The sequence below is a fragment of the Chinchilla lanigera genome, unplaced genomic scaffold (assembly GCF_000276665.1).
Source record: "Chinchilla lanigera isolate Chin_1 unplaced genomic scaffold, ChiLan1.0 scaffold00017, whole genome shotgun sequence".
Lineage (NCBI taxonomy): Eukaryota > Metazoa > Chordata > Mammalia > Rodentia > Chinchillidae > Chinchilla > Chinchilla lanigera.
Genome location: NW_004955418.1, coordinates 12,658,260 through 12,680,153, shown reverse-complemented (window position 1 = coordinate 12,680,153; position 21,894 = coordinate 12,658,260). Strand labels below are relative to the sequence as shown.

The window sequence follows — 21,894 nt, the reverse complement described above, 5'->3', positions numbered from 1 at the left end:
GCAGGAAAATTCAAGTGTGTAGTCTTTCAAAATTATCTCCTGGAAGGTAATACAAAGAATACCAATTTGCAAATAAAGCCACAAGTCAAGGGGCAGCCCTAGAATCCATATTGTGTGAAGATTCATTGACCTCTTCATCTATAGAGTTGAACTGACAATTATCTGAGTCAGAGGGAGTATAAATTGGCTTTTAAAGACCATCATTTGTGTAATGCTTCATTCCCCAAATCATGAACAGAATGGTCACCCCCCCCCACACACACACACACACAAAAAAAACCACTGTTAGGACTTTCTGATGACCATAGGACCATTTATATTGTGTAGATTTTGTTGCACATTTTTAAAGTAAAGATTAGCCTTATTGTCAATGACTGGGGCAAAGGAGAGGGGGGAAAAGTACTACCAGAAACTTTTTCTGAAATCATTGCCCACTACTGACCTATAAAGTGAAATCAAAGACTTCTATGAAGATATGAGAGATTGAAAAAAGGGTTCAATTTATTTTACAATTTTACAAATGATAAAACAATAATACCCAATTGCTATACACAAACAATAGGGAAACAGTTTTGAACAGAATGAACCAGACAGAATAAACTTCATCTTTGAATTTCACAAATGGTATAAGAAATACTCAGTAGCAATTATCCTGTGCAGCAATGCTATCTCTGTAAACTCTTTTTCTTCCTGCTATATACATTGGAAACACTTGTGCTTTTGCCTACACACAGAAACACTATTTATTAAAAGGTGCTACTTAAATGAAAAACACAAAGGCTGGAGCCCCAATCTGAAAACTGCAATTCAAATACACTGCCAGCTTGAAGGGTCTTTTTTTTTTTTTTATCTTTTTTCATTTCTTTTTTCCCCTTAAGGTTTGGACATACTGTCCCTTATTGTAGCTACAGGTATGAACAGCACAAAATTCAGATATAAAGTAGATCTCTCTTAAAGCAGATTTCTAACAGAAGTCTCAAAAGAACTTCCTTATTCTAAAGTGGTCTTATCTCCAGGGTAGTTCACAGTGCAGACCCTGAAGTTATCAGCATAACACAAATCTAGTGTGTAGTATTACAGACTCAGTGTGTATACACACAGATACACATATATAACATTGTATATATGCATTACACATGTCTATTTGTACTATATAGATATATCTATAGCACATATATAATAAAATATCTATTTCTAGGTGGGCTTTATTTGGATTTTCTTTTATCAAATACAAACAATAACCCTCACTCAAATTTTAGAACAGTGGTATGTGGATAATGTATAATGGAGAAACTTCTAAAGTTGTAGAGGTAACAACTAACTATACACAACTCTTCTTACATCCCTTCCACAACTATAGATAGTCCTTACAAAAACCACACGCAAAGAACCCTTTCATGAACCAAACACCATATTATGTGCATTATGACTAACTGGCTCAATTGGAAATAAATTACTTTCTTCACCTTTATTCCTGTGTAGTAGCTTAGTAACTAGTTGGTATGTACACTACCCCTAGCATTATTTAAATAAATCCCATTTGTAAGCATGTATGCAGAAATTCCCACTAACCATTGGTGCACAGTTCGTATGATTTACAACACATGGAGACATTGGAACACCCAGCGCCTTCTTTCAGACAGGAAAAAAAAATCTTCCACAGTAGTTTCCTTAGTCTTGTGGGCTGAATCATTAGATTTGCCCTGAAAAACCTGTCACTGAATTTTCTTTTTTACTTCAGCAACTTCATTACTGAATAGGCTGGGGAACAATGATGAAAAGATTTCCACAACCTGTCCGTGTCAACAGCAGAGTAACAACTACATCACCTAAAGGACAGGAATGGTTCACAATCAGCTGCCAGAGCTTTGCCAGGTACAGGGTTAAATCATGAAAAAGAAACTTAAAAAAAAATTAAAGCCGCAAATATATGATATTAGCAGAAGAATAAAATAAATACTTCAAGTGTATATTTATAATTTGATTCTCTTGTGATCCATGATGCCCATTGTTTGTTAAAACTCAAATCTGTTTACCATTCTTGATATTAGTCTTCACTGATCTCCTTGAAGTACATCTATGCCTATAAGAAGGCCACAGGGGATGCTGAGGGAGAGGACAGGTGGCACAGTTTACAGCAGGGAATGAAATGGTCTTGTATAGTTTGTCTTATTTGAACACTAAATACCTTTCATCGAATTTACTCTTGGGTATTGAAAGTTCCCTGAGATGAACAAAAGTAGTCTCAGTCAATACTGAAGCCCTTTATTACGCTGAACACTTTCTGAGCTGGGCGAGTATTTAGAGTACGCAAAGCATAGGGTAACAAAGCAACAGGAGAAAGCTAAAAAGGCACTACCCAATGCGTCTACGAGATAAACGAGTGCACAGAACACGGAGTGGCTGAAATGGGTTTGCTGTGGCCTTAAGATGGTTTAAATGCATTTGTTGAAAATACAGTAAAAATAGCAAGGTATTGCACATTACTGCTGCTTTTGAAGACATACTTTGAGTGTCAAGGTGGATTTTGTATGCAAGAATTTGCTTGTAACTTTCTGATTTCTGGTGAATTCAAGTTAAAGGTGATTAGAACAACATACTATCTGCACATAGTCCAAAGATTTCCTAAACCACCTGTTTCATTTGTGAAGGAAATCAAACTATTCAACTTTACATTCAAATCATGTAAATATTTCTTTAAAAGTTCCAATACATAAGAGGCTTCATGACAAAAGACATTAAAGTTCTACTCATTTTCAGCTGTGGGCTTCCCATGTGCATTTCATTCTGCTTTCTTAGAGAAACATGAATTTGCACAGATATTATCTTCTTCATCCCTGTGTTCTTCTATACAGTATGTTTTAAAAATAATACCACATATTATTAAAAGTATCGGAAACTGTACCATGATGGATGTCCTTTCCCATGATAACATGAATATGTATATGTATATATTCATACATATGTTTTTTATTTATTTCCCAGAATGCCTTCTGCAAGAAATAAAACATGCATATTTCTCCTGCTATTTTTTCTTTTCTCAGATTGCATTCACCAAGAAACAAGAAGCATGTAAGTTGCTTCTGGCTAAGGAAGAAGTGAAAACACAGCGCTTCTGCTTTCCAGAGAAACAGTTGACATCAGAATTACCTCCCAGTGTGTTACCAGAAAATTGCCTAATACTGTTATATGTTAAATTGCATTAAATCACTTTATGAATAAATTCATTTTCCTTTAAAAGCACATTCACTGATAATGTCACTAAATTTAACTAAAAAATACTATTGGGGAATTGAATATATTTAGGTGCAATTTATGGACACACGGGTTCATTGTTGAATGTTTTAAGAGTAATCGCCTCTGCTCTGTAAAGAACACTGTACTAATTATGTTATTTCTGCACTAAGAAATTTAATAGTGATATAAATAATGTGCCAATCTTTGTATTTGAATAACAGGCGGAATGTTTAAGAACCAGTTGGCTATATCAATCAAACATTTACTGTAAAGGAAAAATACTCCCACAAAATTATGAAATTTAGAGGGTATAGAAGTTCTCCTTTAAATAAAATAAGATTTTGGAAACTTTAAAACATTTAGAGACAACTTTTACATTAGTAGGGTGATAACATATTCATGTAAATAACATTATTTTCATGAAAGGAGAACCATTGACTGTGTAGAAACATGAATACAATCTTTGGTACCACAAGTGCAGTTTTGTCTGCTAATTTTACCATCTCAGATGATGTGAAACTTCTTTGTTTTCGAAAGGTTCAGTATTACTGAGGGGTACAGATTAGCTGGTACCTTTTATACCACTGAAAAATAAACTGGAGTTTTACAGTTGTGCAAAATAATACTTTAAAAAATCCTTGTGTGATTGCTTTTTTAGAAATATAATACAACCTTAGAAATTATTACTTGACCTTTCTTTTTCTCATTCATATTTATTTCCTATTTGTGTATCTCAGAACAGATTTCTAAGCACCCGGTTCTCCAACCAAATGAGATTCTAGAAGACAAGCAAAAATAAACAAAAGCAAAATTCATGATCAGACCAGAGTCCTGACTGAAGGCATTTACTTGAGTTGTTTGTTCTTCCGGATTTCACTGCTCAGAGTGTTTCCATCTTGTTTTCTGCTGACAAGGGTGGTTTAACTTCCCGAGGGCTGAGTTGTGTTCCTGGATTCCTCTTCTGATGTGCTTGGCGTTGCAGTGGCAGCCGGACAAGGATGAACATACTTGCTTCGTTAATTAATGAGAAGTGCATTGTTGGATCTTGTAAACACTACTGATTATACATTCAAACTGTATTCTTAGTGGAAGTGGCACTTACTAGGACCCTTGAAGTCACAATATTTATTTTTTAGAGCACTTTGCAGGTATTTCATCAGCTGGTAGTGGATTTCACGTGAATTTCTTTTATCAACCTTTCAGTTAATTTATGAATGGCTAAACCCAGCTTTGATTTGGATCCTGTTTTCAAATCTTCAGAAGCATCTTCAGAAACGAAGTGCGTTTCGAGTTTGTTTGCATGTTTTGAAATGTGCTTTATTGCTTTATACACTTTCCTGTTGTCAGTTTCAGAGCTCCCCGATTATGTAGCACATTTAATGTTTTGAATTCTAATGGCATTCTGTGAGGACTTGCATTGGAAAAGTACCTGTATTTTAAGTCATCATAGTAATGATATTTGACAGCTTTTCCATTCAAATCCTTGGGGAATGGCCAGAATCCATACAGGTGAATTTCATCACAGAATCTTGTAGCAAGTGTGTACATGAGGAGACCTGTGCTGGGTCTTTTGATGGGAACTTTGTTTGTCAGCCAGTAACTGAAAGACAAAAATCAGAAGAGAAGAATTTAGAGAAGCATACAACATATTCTTCAGCAAGTATTCTGTGTAGAAAGTTTCTTAAAGTACCTCAAAGAGAAATATTCCAGCAAATAATGGAAAAATAATATTCTAGTCTTCAGCTCTGGAGGGAAGGGGGTTTCCAACACTCTCGGAGTATTCATTTCTTAAAAGACAGTGATCTAATGTGAAAACAGCTAAAAGGGGAAAGAGTATGGAATTTCTCCAACTTTAAATGTCACCTAATTACAAATATGATAAATTTAATAAGATATTTGTTTTTACTTTTGCTGCTGCTATCAATAACATCTCCTACTTGGAAAAATACTTTCATCCAAAAATAAGGAGAAGATTATGTCAAATTCTAGACACCACTAAGTTTTCAGATTTTGCATAGTAGTCTTTCTTTTTTCTTTCTTCAAAGCTTTTATCAAGCTTTCCAGAGAAAAATCGAATGTATCTTCAGCATCAAATATAAAAATAAATCCCAACCTTAAAAGATTGTTTTACTTCAATTGCTCATAGAAAGTTTGAACTTTCAACCTCACCAAAAATATCTAAAACAGGGAAGCTATATTTAGTAATTAGCAGTCTCTATTTTAATACTTCTTTTCCTCCCTTGTTCCAACCTGCATTAGACTCATACATCTTATATTTTTTTCACCGATGAAATTCACAGACTGAGTATGCAAACTAGGCAAACTGCATTATGAAGCTATTTTTATAATTGTTTTGAGAGAGCTTATTCTCAGTAAAGAAGATTTATAAGGAATTTTCAAAGGAGACCACCTGAAAATTTTCTATTCTAAAGGAAACTGAAAGAGTAAAAGTCAGAGCCTATGAATTGTTAAAACACAGACAGAAATTCAATGCAGGGAGCATAGTTAAACTGGAGTTTGAAGGCTTTGAAAGTAATAATGTGACTGAAGCTCTCTGAGTCCTAAAAATGCACAATTTTTTAACGTAAAATGATTATCATGAAAAGTTTCATGTGGTCTGTGACTGATCATAAATGTTCCCTAATGAAGTTGGCTAGTTTAAAATGCATATATTTATACATTTTTAAGGTAGGCTAACAATTTAAACTTGGTTATAAAGTTACTATTACCATAAGGAATATAAATGATTATAAATAATTTGGTATTATGAAGGTTATGCTGAATTTTTCTAAAGTGAGAAAAACAATACTAGCAGGAAATAATACAGTGCTTCATTATTTGTATGGGATTCCATGATCTGATCATCAGTAAATGTTTTCCATTTCATAACTCTGGTAAGATTTTCTAGGAATTTTCTAGGAATCCATGTAATTGTGTTTGGACATAAATAAATACCAAAGCAACTTCTGCATGCAGTGTGAGTTGGTAAGTGCAAAGTCAGGAAGAAAAGCTAAAAGAAAACATATTAATTTAAATTCTTCAAAACAGTGTCAGTGATGCTCAATTAATTTTTTTTAATCCAGGAGGTCTCATAGGGTAACACAACATAAAAGTGAAGTAGTCAGTGACATATCTTGAAAATTAAACTGATTGCAAAACATTCTGTTTCAAAATAAAGAGTAGAGAGGCTTTAAAAATGTAGTAGAGTCTTGTTGCAAATAAATTAGTCAATACAGTTAACACAGATTAATGAATTTAGCTTTAGAAATACTAGTAGAAGAAGAAAGAAAATTTTGTAATGATTGGTTTGCAAAACTTAGAATAACTTCAAAGAGGAATAAACTACCCACTTGTCAGATGGTTTTAGAGAAACAACAAAAAATAAATGCCTCATATCCTATTGATTTCTTCAAAAGCATCAGTGGGAAATCCACTTTAATAAATCACACTGAAGTGTAACAGATGAGTTGGAAAAAACCTTAAGGCAGTATAAGACAACATCACATGCAATTCAAAATTTCATATTGTGAAATTAAAAAACAGAAACAGATACAAATACAGTCAGTGAGATCTACTGTAATTCTTATGCCATGTGGGAAATTCTAAAGGCCAATCTAAATTCTTGAGCTACAGCATATGACCAGAAACAAATCCCACATTAGTAATAGATAAGCATGTATATTTTCTTTAATTATGTTGGCATAATCAGTTCAATAACTCTGATAACTTTACAAAGAGTCCAGAATAAAATTTTTAAAATCTGCCTGAAACTATCCATTAAATATGGTAACGTGTAAAGATGTTAATGTTCTGCATGAAGTATATTAACTTGTTTTAAAAAAAATTCATTAGGAAATTGTGGTGAAAATAGTGTATTGACATTATGTTAAGTGAAATAAGCCTGACTCAGAAAGAAATACTGCATGTTTCTCTTATGTGGAGAGAGAGAGAGAGGAGAGAGAGAGAAAAAGAGAGAGACAGGGACAGAGACAGAGACAGAGGCAGAGAGAAAGAGAGACATAACAGGAAAGTAGAAGAGAAAGTACTAAAGAAGAGGAAAGAGCTAGAGAAGAGGGAAAGTAATGGGATTACTGGAGGGGTGCAAATGATTAAAGTTTGTTCTATGCATGTACTTATTATTTTGTAAAACAGAGGTACATAAAAAATAATGCATTGACAGAATAGTGAAACGTTTGCATTCTAATTGAATGCAATACATTGTCTTTTTATGTCAAATTTAACTAGTTTGTAGATTAAAATTTAACAATGTTTTCAATTAATAAATTGTCTGACTTCCATGTATGTATTTCTTTTTAGGTAAACTGATTTTTGGAATTATAACATCTTTGCAGACATCCTATAGAAGATACGAAGAAAAAGAAACGTATGAGAAGGAATTATATTTGCTCTCATCTAACTGCAGAGATCTAATTACTGATAGGATATGTATTTTTTTACTTCAGCTGAGTAAGATATTAATAGTTATCATAGTCATTGATAGACATTTACAGGATATTTCTCATCAACTAAGCTAAGTTTTAATAAGGAAAGTATTTCCTGAGTCCCCCTTCTTGCCTCTCTTCTTTCTTTCCCCTTCCTCCCTTCTTTGCTTTAATATTATAATAACCTCTCTTTATAGGCAACAAAATTGCTCTGAATTATAAGTTTAAACTGAACATCAATAATGTTTTATAAATGCAATATCCTCCATAGATCTCATTGTGTCTAGCAAGGAAGCTCTATTCTTGCTAACCAATCTATCTTAGCTACTTTTTTCACAAAAATTAATCCTACTTACTACTTCAAACAAATGCAAAACTTGGAATGCTTTTGCCTATCAAATCAGTGTGATATAGCAGACTTTATTTATAGGTGGAAGTTGTAGCTTAAATCTCTGATATAATGCTGATAGGTCCTTGGGAGAGTTGCTTCATGTCTTTTTTTACATAATGTTTTTTATTTTATTGAAAAAAGTAAAACAAAATTTCATAACAAAATAATATGAGAATAACAATAGTTAATACATTGAGTGTTGTTAACTTTAAATTAGTTACTCAGAGTACTATATGGACATAAAAAATTCTCCAAATGATATTAGCACAAATTTTTCAATGGACTAAGAGAAACTAGTAAAACTATCCTGTGTTTTTTTCCTTTTCCCTTCCTACCTTTCCCCTTTCCCTATCTTAGTTCCTTTTTTTCCTTTTGAACAATTTCTTCCCACTTCACAGTATCTATTGTACATTTTGGATCTTATTTACTTTTTCAGTTTTTCACACCAGGGAGACAATACGATGTTTATATGTGTGAGTCTGATTGATTTTCTTTATGAGTATGGTCTCAAGTTTCATCTATTATATAAAAAGACTACATCTTTTTTTTTATCCAATCCTCAGTTGATGGGCATTCGAGTTGCTTCCAATATTACAAACTGTGCTGCTACAAACATGGATGCACATACATCGCTGTGGTATGATGTTTTCAATTCTGGGAAGATACTCAGAAGGAGAATAGCTCGGTTGAATGGGACCTCTAATTCTAGTTTTTATTCTTTTGAGGAATCTCCACACTGATTTCCACAATGGTGGCACCAGTGTATACTCCCACCAACAGCGGAGAAGAGTTCCTTTTCCCCAACAGCCCTGTCAGCACTTGTTATTGGTTGATGACAGCCATGCTTTCTGGGGTGGGATGGAATCTCGTTTTAATTTGCATCTCTACAATGACTAATGATGTTGAACATTTTTTCATATATTTATTTGCCATTTGTATTTCTTCATCTGAGGAGTGTGCATTCATCTCAGGTGCCTATTTTTGAATTAGACTTGTTAATAAAATTTAATAGAGAAGATTGTTGCAATAATGTAAAAAAGATAGAAATATGTAAACATACACAGCATAATACCTGACACACAGCAAGTGTTATTAACACTCAACGTGTTCTCAAATAATCATTCTTCAATCCCATATACATCTCCTGCTCCTCCCTTCTGCCATCTTTCTCAGAGCTACATGCTGTGGTTATGTCATTTAACCTTAGTTAATGTATTTCCTTGGCTGAGAAACATAGACATTTCATTCTAAAGCTTGTAGTTTCCTCCATCTATGAAATTCTTACTGTGGTTCAAAAATCTCTCTGAAAAGAACTGTGTTAAATTCTACTTTGCTTTTCTACTCCTTTATCTTCTTCCACATTATCATACAGTGCAAAGAATGAACTTAATAAATGTCTCCTTATTTTAAAGCCAGTAATCATTTAGTTTTCATCTAGTCCTAAAATCAGACAGTGATCATCTGCTAGGTGGAAGTTCCTGATGATTTCAAGCGATTTTAGAAAAAAAAGCAAAGGAATGCTGACTTACATCTCAATATACTGATAAGCATTTGCACCAAATATATTGGCAAATGAGGAATACGATTCTGTAAGTATATTGAAAGAGGTCTAAAAGTTCAGCCATAACATAATTTTCTTCCTTTAAAATCTTCTTTCTCTTCCAAAACATCAAATAGGACAATATCTGGAACAAATTTGCATAAAGAATGGAATCTCCTGTGGCAAATGTTGTAGTTTAATGCTACCTTGTGAGCAAAGTTACTTTTTATAAGTTTTTTTTTTTAAATTCTTCTATCTAGAAAATGAGGTGGGTCAGGGGGCAAGGTACACCTTTGTACTCTTAGTTCAGTACAGTCTCCTCTATTTCCTTTCCTGTGTTTATATTTTCATGGCTGAGCCTTGCGCTTGATTCCATGAAAGACCGCAGAGGTAAACCATGTGGGTCCGGGCCCTAGGACACATACTATTGTAGAGTGTTTTGGTTTTTGTTTTTTAAAGAATTTGCTTCCTCTGATTCATCTTTGCCAGAGATGTCTGCATCTCCATTCCCAAAAGAACAGGGACTATCCACGATGACACTACATCAAAAATTACTGAAAGAAATTCTGACGGCATACACAAATAAACAGATTCTCTGGGGTATTTCAGCCTGCATACTTGTCCATGTATTAGTTCATTCATATGTGGAGTATATGTGGATCAAGCATATAGTACAAAACTTAAGGCAGAGATCCCGATTGAAATACAATATGTGTGTTGTTTTCTTCCCAAATGTTAAAATTTTCTTCTCAGTATATCACTGGTCTACAATATACTACCTAAAATGAGTTGATTTCTTAAAGTACATAAAACAATATTATTTTGAAATTACTTTGGTAGATTTAATTGGACCTTTTAAGATTATGAGATAGACTGTGCTATCACAAAAACATGATTAATAATGAATTGCTTACAGAAAAATGGAAATTTGAGCAATGTATTCATTGAGAATAATTCAGCCCACTCTATATTAGTCTTTATAGTATCCCAGAGAAGGGAGAAGGGATGGATTTTCAACTCTACTTCTAGTGCAAAGCAACAAGTAGAGATACAAAGGCATATTTTATGTGATTTGGCAAGCTAATAGTAAAGCCAGGGAGCATTGTGAGACTGGAAGAGAATAATAATTCATCGAGTATTTACAACTGACCAGACACATTTCCTGTGATCAGCTCTACATTTCTTTCTTTATTTATTTATCAGCACCAAATTCTGAATAATTATTATTTGACGCAGGACAATGTAACTTGGGTGTGGGGGAAAGAAGGAAAGTGAAAAAAGCAATTTAAGCTCCAAGAAAATGGGACGGTGACAGAATTTAAATTGCATCTATCTGGTTGTAACCATCTCAATTTCAACTAAGAAGGAATTGAAAGTTTCAGCTTCACAGGAGCGCTCAGTTTGGAAGAGCAAGTCGTTGAAAACACTTTCAACCTAGAGGTCAGTGGTTGGAAAAAGAAATATCTGTGTGATATGATGTTTAACAGGGCTGATGTCAAAAGTGCCACATGTTATCTAGGGAACTTTTTTGACCTTTTGTGCAAAAAGTAAGTAAGAGCTGACCCATATAATAGATCCACTTTTTCTAAGGTAAACTCTCAAAGTATTTAAAGTCAGAAGATGATTTTGTGGTTTTAATATGTAATTTACTTAACCACATTGCAAATGCCAAAGGCAACGACATTACATCAAAGGGTAAGAATTTCCCTGCAGTTGCGAATAGGGCTTCCTGAAGTATTCTGAAGTGTCATTAAAATGAAAGCAGAATTTTACAACATATCACAAGCACAATACAGACAATACAGAGTTATGTTGTATGTCTGTTAATGTTTCCCTCCTTTTATCCTTAAAATAAAAAAAAAAAAAATCTCACTAACCCTGATAGATAATAAAAGGTTAAAACTTAAAAAAAAAAATAAATAAATGAAAGCAGAAATTTGTAACCTCAAGAGGTCACTTATCAATATTTTTTTCTAGGTGCCCTTTGTAGGCAGAGCTCTGTATTAAGTAGGAGATTAAAAAAAAGAAAATAAAATGTCTTTTCTGTGGAGGCCCTTCCTACAATACAATATCTTAGCAATGTGACAGGCTTAATACATCAGAGGCTTAGGTCTCTTTCCAAGGGTCCTGAAATGGAGCAAGGATTAGGGATACTATTGTATATAGAATTGATTAAAACAGTCACTATAGACTAATGTATTCTATGCAATAATCTTTATATTCAAATTGGTAAATATGTTTGCTAAGTGATGCCTACTATAGGAGAGAAGCCCTGAATATCACCCCTTTCATTTTATGTGGCTATGAACATTGTCAGGTTGATTGTAAATAAAATCTTAGATTATACCTTGGTTTCACAAAGTGCCTGTTATGTTTTATTAATCAACAAATAACTTGAGTTATTGAGAGATTGATAATTCTCTTCCTACAGTTTCAAAATACTTTTAAATAATCTTCATAAAATTTTGTAATATATACTAGATGCTGTTTGTATAATGAGGATCATCTGTACTTCATAAAAAATGGATTTCCAGCTCAGCAAATAAAATAACTATTCTGCTCAGTGAACGCCTCTACAATTGTATGTGCACAAAAGTCTACTGGCAGACAGTACAGAGAAGGGACTACGCTTATGATTTTCAGCATTTGTCCATTTCATTGGTGTAAATGCTTCCCACCCTACTGATTCCACTCTTCCCATTTGACAGTGGGGAATGTTTAGTTTGGAAGACATGTACCAGATAGCTCCAATAAATTACTGGCAGCAGAAAATATTATTTCTTGATCATATTACAATAGGCTTAAAATAAAGGATTTCAATGATAAATAAATTTTCCTTAACAAAAATTTCTGAGTATTAGCTGTTTGCCCCATTAGCAAAGGCGGAAAATGAGGTAGAAGGTATGTTTCATCTCCAGAAAGACAGATTCACTATATACTTATGGAAAATTCTAACATTATCATCTAGTGAAACTAGAAGAGAGACAATTGATGCTTCCATTTGTATCTTATGATATTTAACACAGTGCTGATACATCTTAAGAATTTAATATGTACTTACTTGCCTGCTGGTAATTTAGTGCAATGTTACTAAAATGGAACATATCCAAGATTTGGCAATCTCAGTATTCAATAGTGGGAGAGCAGTGGAAAAAGTAATATCTGGGTTTATCCTGTTGTTAGCTGCCTCTGAGGTCTTCAGCAAACTATTGAAGTATACTCAGTTTCAGTTTAATCGCAAATAAAATGAGCTGTTTCATAAGATATGAGCACATCTGAAATTTGGGTTTATATTCACAAATAATCTGAATTAAGATTAAGGAGCAGTGGTGTTCATCCAACTACAGTAGTAATTTAACTTTTTTTTTTTTTGTTTCTTTGAGACAAGTCTCACTATGCAGTTTATACTGGCCTTGAGCTCACTTTGTACCCCCGGCTGGTCTTGAACTTGCAATGATCCTCCTGCCTCAGCCTCCTGAGTGCTGCGATTACAGGCCTGTGCCACCACACCCGGCAGTACTCTAACTTTTATATTTTGCTTCTATTCCCTAATTACTACCACTTTGTCTGATGACGTGATGTATGGGATTTCTCTTCCGCCACATGGTAGGACTGTTTCCTAAAATCATTTCTGTGGAAAAACTTATAACATTGCTTCTGATTTCCTGTAATACTTGTGACTAGAGGTCATTAAATCTTATTTATTCATGAGCTCATGAAAAAATGATTTTTGACTATCTATGAATGTAAAAAATTAAAAGTAAAGCTAACAAAAAAACAATGGTGCAACAGGAAAATGAGGAGAAATTAAAAATAACAAGAGAATGAGCTAGAGTTTATTTACATGTTAGAATACTGAAGGGAATTAAAATAAACCTCTCCAAACTTACATAAATGATGCAAATCATTATGCTTTGGTTAGACTTTTGAGGAATATTTTCTGCTCAGTCTATCATCTATAGATGGATTCTAAGGACATCTTTTAGAAATTCTCAAATATAATGCTTAGAATTGAAACTGGTAAGTAAAAGCTCTAACAAAATTGTCTTAATAACTTTCTACTTCATCTTACTTTAATTCTGAACAGAAACTGGAGCCCATAACCAAAACTGCCAGAAGGAGGAAGTACTGATGTACAAAAGGTGAAAGAATGGAAACTAAAGGAGAATGATTTTCCGAGGCATGATGGGAGAGTTAAATGTGGTTCACTACATTATAAGAGCAAATTGGTTTCTGAAAATTAAAAATTATATAAACCATATGTTGTATTCCTAAGATTGAAAAGAAGCACCATAATTAAGTGTCATTAGACCACAGAGTTCTACAATGAAGTAAAAAATCATGGAAAAGTGAAGGATTTGAATGTAGGTGACCCAAAATCTCAGTAAAAACAGGTTAGTTAGTGGAAGATGAAAATGACAGGATGGGCATGGCGATGCAGCTCAGTGGTAGAGCACTTCCCTAACAAATGTCAGGCTCTGGGTTCAATCCCCAGCACAGGCTAAAGAAAACAACAGAGGATGTTCAACTATGCAAATCTTATCTTTATATTAACATTTAGTCCAATTTGCCACTTTGAAACTATAGTTCTATATTCCCACCTATAAAGGACAGTTTCCCAGTAAAAGTCTATTTTACTATGAGCACAGCTTGTTTACTATGTAAACAGCTTTTCTAATGGCCTGATTATCTCATTTTTACTTGTACTATTTACAAATGGATATGCACAGTTTATATCAATGTCAGGTTCCATTAACCTCCCAGGTAGGAGTTGTGCTAAAATCCATTTCAAGAGGACCAGGGACCAACAAATGTAATCTATATTCCATGCAAAAACGTCAACTCTTTTGCCTGCAAAGTGTCCAAACTAAACATCAAAGAGAATTCTGAAAGCCAAGTGAAGAAATAGAATTAAGATAGCCACAAGCAAATTCTAAATAGTTCTTTAGCACTTTCCCAGCCAGTATCAAACTAATGGCATGTGAAGAGCTTAGTTAAATTTAGACTATTTTTATTCCTGCCATAAAGTTTCAGATGCTGAAGTGATGGCACATTTTAAACATGGCTGTGTCCCCTGGCATAAATTTATGACTCAGTAAAGGGTTTTCCTTGAACATATAAATTGAGAACAAATGGGGCTTCTAACTAAGGGAAACCCCTATAAAGGACTCAGCGCTATGCCTGGAATGAGGCCTTGGCATCTGAATCACACCCCTCTCACTAAGAATGCTACTCCTGTAAATTCCACTGCATAAGACTCATTAGAGATAATTTTAAAATCTTACCATTGATACCGGGAAGAAACATACGATGATACATAATATTTTTCAATAAGTCAGATTTTAATGAGCACTTATTTTTTACCTTTGTCTATCATTTCTATTTTATGAAATGCCAATCTAATGGAATCAATGCTAATTCCTCTTTTTTCTTTTTTTTTTTTTTTGGTTTAGAGTCAATGTTGATATTTTTGACCTATTGTTGGGCAGACTCTCCTAATTTATAAGCTACATTTAAGAAACTATTGCCAAATGGAAGAACATGACTGTAGAGAATTTTTTGAAAACAAGAAGTAGAGCTGAAAAGACAATGTGAAATACACTATTCTTTGACATGAAAAACAGTGAAGATGAAAATAGTCCTACCAAATCAGGCACTTGTATCACAACCTATAATTCCTTGAAACTTTGCTTTCTAATGATGTTTCTTATATTATTCAGTTAAAATGTATTACTAAAACATTAATTTGAACCCCATTATCACACCATTTACAAAAATTACAATGGCTCATAGACTTAAATTTAAGAGCTAAAACTCTAAGAAGAAATACAAAATATAAGGGCAAAGTATTGTCCCCTTAGGCTAAGCCTTCTTAGATATGACAGGAATACCTTAAGCAACAAAAGAAGAAAAGGACCGGGGATATAGCTCAGTGGCACAAGCACCTGCCGGGCAAGCGCAAGGTCTGAGTTTGATTTCTAGTACGAAAAAAAGAAAAGAAAAGCAAAGTAAAGAAAAGAAAACAAAAAAGAAAAAAGATAAATTGAACTGCTTAAAAATTAAAAGAAGGTTAAACAAATGCTCACAGTGGGAAAACATTAGTAAATGATATATCCACTAAAGAACTACCCTTTAAAATACACAAATAATGGTTATAACTCAATTGAGCCAAGTAACCAAATTAAAAGTAAACAAAATTTAGTTAAACAAATTAAAAAATGAATAATGATCTGAATAGATGTTTTCATATAAAGGATATACAAATCATCAAAATGCACAAGAAAAGATGTTCAACACTATCAGCCATTAGGGAAACGCAAGGTAACACTAAAATAAAATATGATTTTATCCCAAACCATGGTTATAACCAAAAATTCAAGTGATCAATGTTGATAGTATAATTGGAACTTCATACGTCCCTGGTGGGAACTAAAATGGTCAAGCCCCTTTGAAAAACATTCTAGAAGTTTCTCAGGAGGCTAACATATGATGCTAGCAATTGTACTCCTAGGTGTACACTGACAAAACTTTCCTGCATCAAACTTTAGTTAGACTCTCACAAACCCTCTCTTCGGTTACTCCTCAGTATTGCTTTCTCATGTTCACCTTTGCTAAATCTAATTTTGGCAAAATTTTTACTAGCCTGGTATAATGGGATTCTCCTTCACGCTGATACCTGCCTTTGCCTGATAATAAATATCTTCATTCCCCAACTCTAATGTCTAGACTTTTACCTGTCTTCAGGAAGAAGAATTCTATTAGGACTGTTAGAATCCTCTGACAGTGGACTTCTCTTAGTAATTTCTCATGCCTCACTCTTCTTGTTGGCTGTAAATCCCCACTGGACGTTGCTGTGCTCCAAAGCATATTTGGAATATTTGCAGTCTCTTTCCTCTTATTGCAGTAGAGACTGAATAAAATCTGCCTTTACTTTTTTTAAACCTCTCTCTTGGGCAGTATTCAAAAGAACTCAAATACTTTGTCCAGCCAAAACTTGCATGCAAATATTTATATCAACAGTAATGTAAACAGCTAAAAGTAGAAGCAACTCACATTTTTATCAACTGATGAATGGACAAATAAAATGGGATATATTTCTGCAATGGAATAACATATGACAAACAAAATAGGCACTGATCCATGCTACAACAGAGATGAAACTTGAAGAAACAGTAAATGAAAAAAGGATTTTAAAGAACACACACTATAGACTTTCATTTATATGAAATATGTAGACTAGAATGCTATCTATGGGCAGACAGTTAATTAATGATGACTAATGTTGATGAATTGTATGAATTGGGGAATGACTGTTGATGAATATAATCTTTTTAAGTGAAGAAAATGTTCTAAATTGTTCTACCTGTAAACTAAAATAATTCATTTCATAATTTAAATGGATAAATGTTATAGTATGTCAATTATATACCAAAGATTGTAAAATAAAAAATGTAATATTGAGTTTTTCATATCTTATATTGGTAAAGAACTATATTTATGGATCAAACATTTTCTCTTAATGTTGTTAAATTGTTTGTAAAATTCAATAATTATATATCCTAAGAACAGCAAATATTAAAAAATATAAACTGCAGATTATTCACTTATTAATCATTCACCATCTATAACTATACATTGTTTATGCAAGTTATATGAATCACTTATTTGGTACTGTAACTTCAACATGAGAAGTAGAAAAATTATTTCAGAAGAATGAGATAAATTTTATTGTGCTAAATAATTTGACAGTTTTAGTACAAGGGAAAATTCTTGAATTTAGAATGAAGTCAAATGGGGCTGGGGATTTAGCTCAGTGGCACAGCGCCTGCCTGGCAAGTGCAAGGTCGTGAGTTCAATTCCCAGTACAGGAAGAAAGAAGTCAATTAGCAAAGTGTGAGCTCTGTCTCTCTTTTACCTTGTGAGGCTTGATTGGTTGGGCTTATGTCTGTGTTCTAGATTTCTGCTGTATAAATTAGGATAACACATATTAACACGAGCAGTGCTGAAAGAATTGAAAGCTATTATACAGATAATTCAAGGAATTGTAAATCTTTATACATATGAAATTTAATATATCGTGTTGCATCTGCATTAAGAAAGTTCAATCTTATTACCTCTGTGTATGCCTTTGTAACACTCAACTAGTGAGTCTTAACTCAGTTTAGGCTAGCTCTTGTTTTTGTTTAAAAAGCTTAGTGATTTCCTGCTTGCTTACATTACACAACCAGGGCTTGAAAATCATTTGGGAAAAGCAAAGCACTACAAATGAAATAAATGAAAGAACCAATAGTTACATTTTTATTTTTATGGATTTGATCAGTTTTAAAAGGCAGGGAGAAATCATCCGTCCTGAATGTTAGCTACACAATTTGACTTAATACAGAAATTATAAAATTCACAGAAATTTAAATAAGGCACTAAGATACCCATTGATTTCATACAATTTGTTTTCCTCTGGCTGCCCTGATACAATAGGAATTCAACAATGGAAGTCACAAACTTTGTTTTTCAGCCTCTGAAAAAAAATATAAATCGATATGGATAATTAGCTTAGATTCTATAACAATAAACTTTAAAACTGAACCATAATTTTCTTTAAAATGAAAATGTGATTGAAATCACTTTCTGTTGTTATTGTTCAAGAGGCATATTTCCATAAGAAAGCATCTCAAATCAGTTGTTTGATGATCAGTATTACTTGGGAGAAAAATTCTGAAGTCAAGCAATCAGAGAGTTGGCCTACAAAGCATGTGTGCAGTATACTGGGCCATCTGCTTCCTTCTGCTAGGACATACACAGAGTATTGTTCTGTATGCTGACTCAATTTCTTATATAAATCTCCATAATCCACCAAATACATGTAACGTACAGAAAGTAAGAGAGGAACCTCGAAAATGTCTGTTCAGGAAATTAGTAGAGAATATTGGTGAATAACTTCCACTTAAATACTGGAAAAAGAAAGATTAAGTTTAAAGTATTACAAAATTTAACACTGTACCGCTAATGGTGTTTAATAAAAAAGCTATAAAATATTTCAGTTAGTAATGTAATACATATATTGTTTCAAATAAAGAGAATAAATGAAATTTGACACGGAAGAAGTCTGGGGACCATTAAAATTTGAGGGAACACTCCAGAGAGTCCTTCATTTTGTACAGGTGAAACAAAGCCCTTCAGTGTTGGCCTAACAACTGGCTATCAAAGGAAACTCGAGAATTCAGGGACTGACTTACATAAATAATAAGTACTAAATGATAAAATCCAAAAGAAGAAGTTCATGATCGTTAATACTCTCTTAACATTCAGTTGTGTGTTATGCTTTGCAACTTGTTATTGGTGAGAAAATTGTGTTTGCAAACAGGATACCCATGTGTAAATAAGCATATATTTTCTCGGTGTAGCATCAGGATGTATTCTAGGGAAACATTTTTGGAGTTTTATTTGTTTGTTTTGTTTTTGTAGATGGGAATCACTGAGTTGATTACACTAGTCTCAAACTCCTGAGCTCAAGTGATCTTCCTGCCTCAGTTTCCTGAGTAACTCAGACTGCAGACATGCACCAATACATCCAGATCTTTTATCATGTTTTTAAACAAAGGTCTGTTAGCTAACTTGTAGTGTGTTGACAGACTTCCTTAACCCTGAATTGTCAGAAAGGGTAATTTGAGTTGACTATATTTGGGTCAAACTATATTACAATTTGTATGAACATGTAAAATAGAATTAGCATGTCCTTGCCAGGAGAATAGCTCACCAGCACTTCTTGTATTTCCAAAACTACTTTTCTTGAAAAATATTCTCACCAGAGGAAAACATAGGCTACCTGATGAAAGTTGATTAGTTTGCAATAATATAAAACTATTTTTACATGCACTTCTATAGACTGAAGAAATTGGGTCCTCAATTGGAATACTACAAGATGATCTTCCTGTTTTTAATCTCACACACTCTGTCTAGTTTCCCTGTTCTGTGCCTCTTGTCTATATTTAAGAGCTGCCTACATATTCCAGTGTGGGAAAACATTGGTCCTTTGCAAACAGAAATTCTACATAAGTTTCAATTTCCAGTTGATTCATCCAAACAAAGCTGGTTCAGAAAGGGGAAAAAATACAAATTGCTTACATCTGTTCAAGCTAAAATATTATTCATGATCTGCCAGTGATGATGGCTGAGCCATCTGGGGGATATGATAGGTGTTCAGGAAAAAAAGTCTGCCACAGTGCAATGAAGAAATGACATGTGTGAAGGTTTCAAGGTTATTTCATAGTTCAGTGATAGCCTACAAGTATTTCAGAATATATAAATCCTGAATTTATATGCACACAAGCTATAAGAACTGATATACTGAATAGTTTTACCTAGAATTAATATACTTGTAGTATAAATTAATGAATTGGTGGATTTAAGATTTTCTGAGATAAATCAGTGAAACAAATTGATATGTTACCTTTAAATAACAAGATATTTCATTCAAATTAATAAAATGAACACAGATATATTAGAGGTATCCTTTAAACTATGACTATTGAATATATATGTTATTTGTCATACATTACATATGTACATATGCATAATATAATCATAGTTACTAATATAATTAAATATTGTATCCATTATATTTGCCTATTTAAAGGTTACTATGTGAATGTATACACGTCTATCTCATAGATATAGCAGAATTAAATACATCTCAGAATACGTACTCAACATTATTATATTAAGGTGAAAAATACTTTGGGATACTATGATGGTTCTTAACATAGTGTTAAATGCATCAAATGCTTCTCATTTTCTTTTTTCTATTATAAGGGCGAAATCTTACAAGTGAAGGTCTGCAAATCTCCAGGTATAATTTTGACTAAGATACGTCTTGTTTATTATGAGATTATTTATAGAATTTATTAGAACCAGTTTCATCAAGAATAAAACATAACAATTTTATCAAAAGTAAAACTACATTTTCTACATTTCTGGAAGAGTTTTTCATTTAGTTTTTATCAGTGCTGGGGATGGAACCCAAGGCCTCCTACACATGCCAGGCAAGTGCTATACCACTGAGCTGTAGCTCCAGTGTGTCTCTGTAAGTTTTAATCTGCAGTTAAAAGAAAATGAATTGACTCTCAAATTGCTTCATTTCTCCTTACTTGAACATACCATTCTGAACATGAATATTATGAGAAAATGTTTTTTGTTTTGTTTTGTTCTTTGAGACAGGGTCTCCCTATGTAGTTCAGGCTGGTCTCGAATTCATGGCAATCTTCCTTCGCATCCTCCCAAAAGCTGGGATTACAGGCGTGTGCCACCAAACCCAGCAGAGGAAATGCTTATCTGAACTCTAAATCCTTCCTGGATTTCTGCTGACATTAATGCTACAAGTTAGAAGTTTTCAGGATTTATTACTTCAGCCTTATAATTTTGCAGTAATGAATCTAAAAATGAATCTAAAATTTTGCAGTAATGAATCTAAAAATGAGTCTAAAACGTCAGGCTTATAATTTTGCAGTAATGAATCTAAAAATCTCAATACCATGGAATAATTTATAAAAGCAACTCTTTTAAACCTTGGTTGAGAAAACATCTCTTTGAAATACCTTGGAGGATCTGTCACAGTTCTGCCTTGAGTTAAGGAAACAGCAGCTACATGTCTTAAAACTGTATAGGTTCCAAATATTCCCTACCCCTCTCACACACACACTAGGAGAAATCTGCCTCCAAAAAATGTTGAGCAGTCCAGGACAAGAATAGGTACAGGGTCAATTCCTCTCATCTGCACAGTTATGTTGACTCTCTTGTTGAGGGAAAAAACAAAAAAATCCTCACGTTCAAATGTGACCAGAGCTTTGCATTTGTATTCATTCCACCATGGAAACAGTCTGAATGTTTTCCTCTGGAGACTTATGTGTCTCAGTGACAGCTGCATCGCCACAGTGTGCTGAAGAGGCGTCTTGACAGGTCACATCCTGGATTCCACATTCTGAATGGCAGCTGGGAGATGCCAGAGAGTTTTCTCACAGTGGATTGGTCTGGTATTTCATCAGGCCCTCCCTACACTCAGAGACAAGCTGCACACATGCTCACAGCAAACACACATCCGGATGTACTTTTATCACTCTAGCTCTTCCCTTAAATAGCAATGACATTCACGACAGCAATCTCTGCAGCTCTACAAGAACAGTGCAGAGTGTCTTTGAAGATCGCAAATGTCCTGTGTTTTACTGAATTGCTCACCTAGGTGCCAGGTACAGGATTTGCAACATGCGCACAGTTGATAAACACTGTTTTAA

General features: G+C 33.7%; 1 protein-coding gene across 1 annotated transcript in view; it reads right to left on the bottom strand.

Annotated features, from left to right (window-relative positions):
* Window positions 1–476: 476 nt before the first annotated feature.
* The window catches only part of St8sia4 (ST8 alpha-N-acetyl-neuraminide alpha-2,8-sialyltransferase 4), an 88,934-nt gene continuing 67,516 nt past the window's right edge, over window positions 477–21,894 (bottom strand). The window contains exon 5 of the mRNA XM_005382215.2: window positions 477–4,837. Coding sequence (XP_005382272.1) covers window positions 4,555–4,837 — 283 coding nt within the window. The 3' untranslated portion in view covers window positions 477–4,554. The remainder of the gene's footprint in view (window positions 4,838–21,894) is intronic.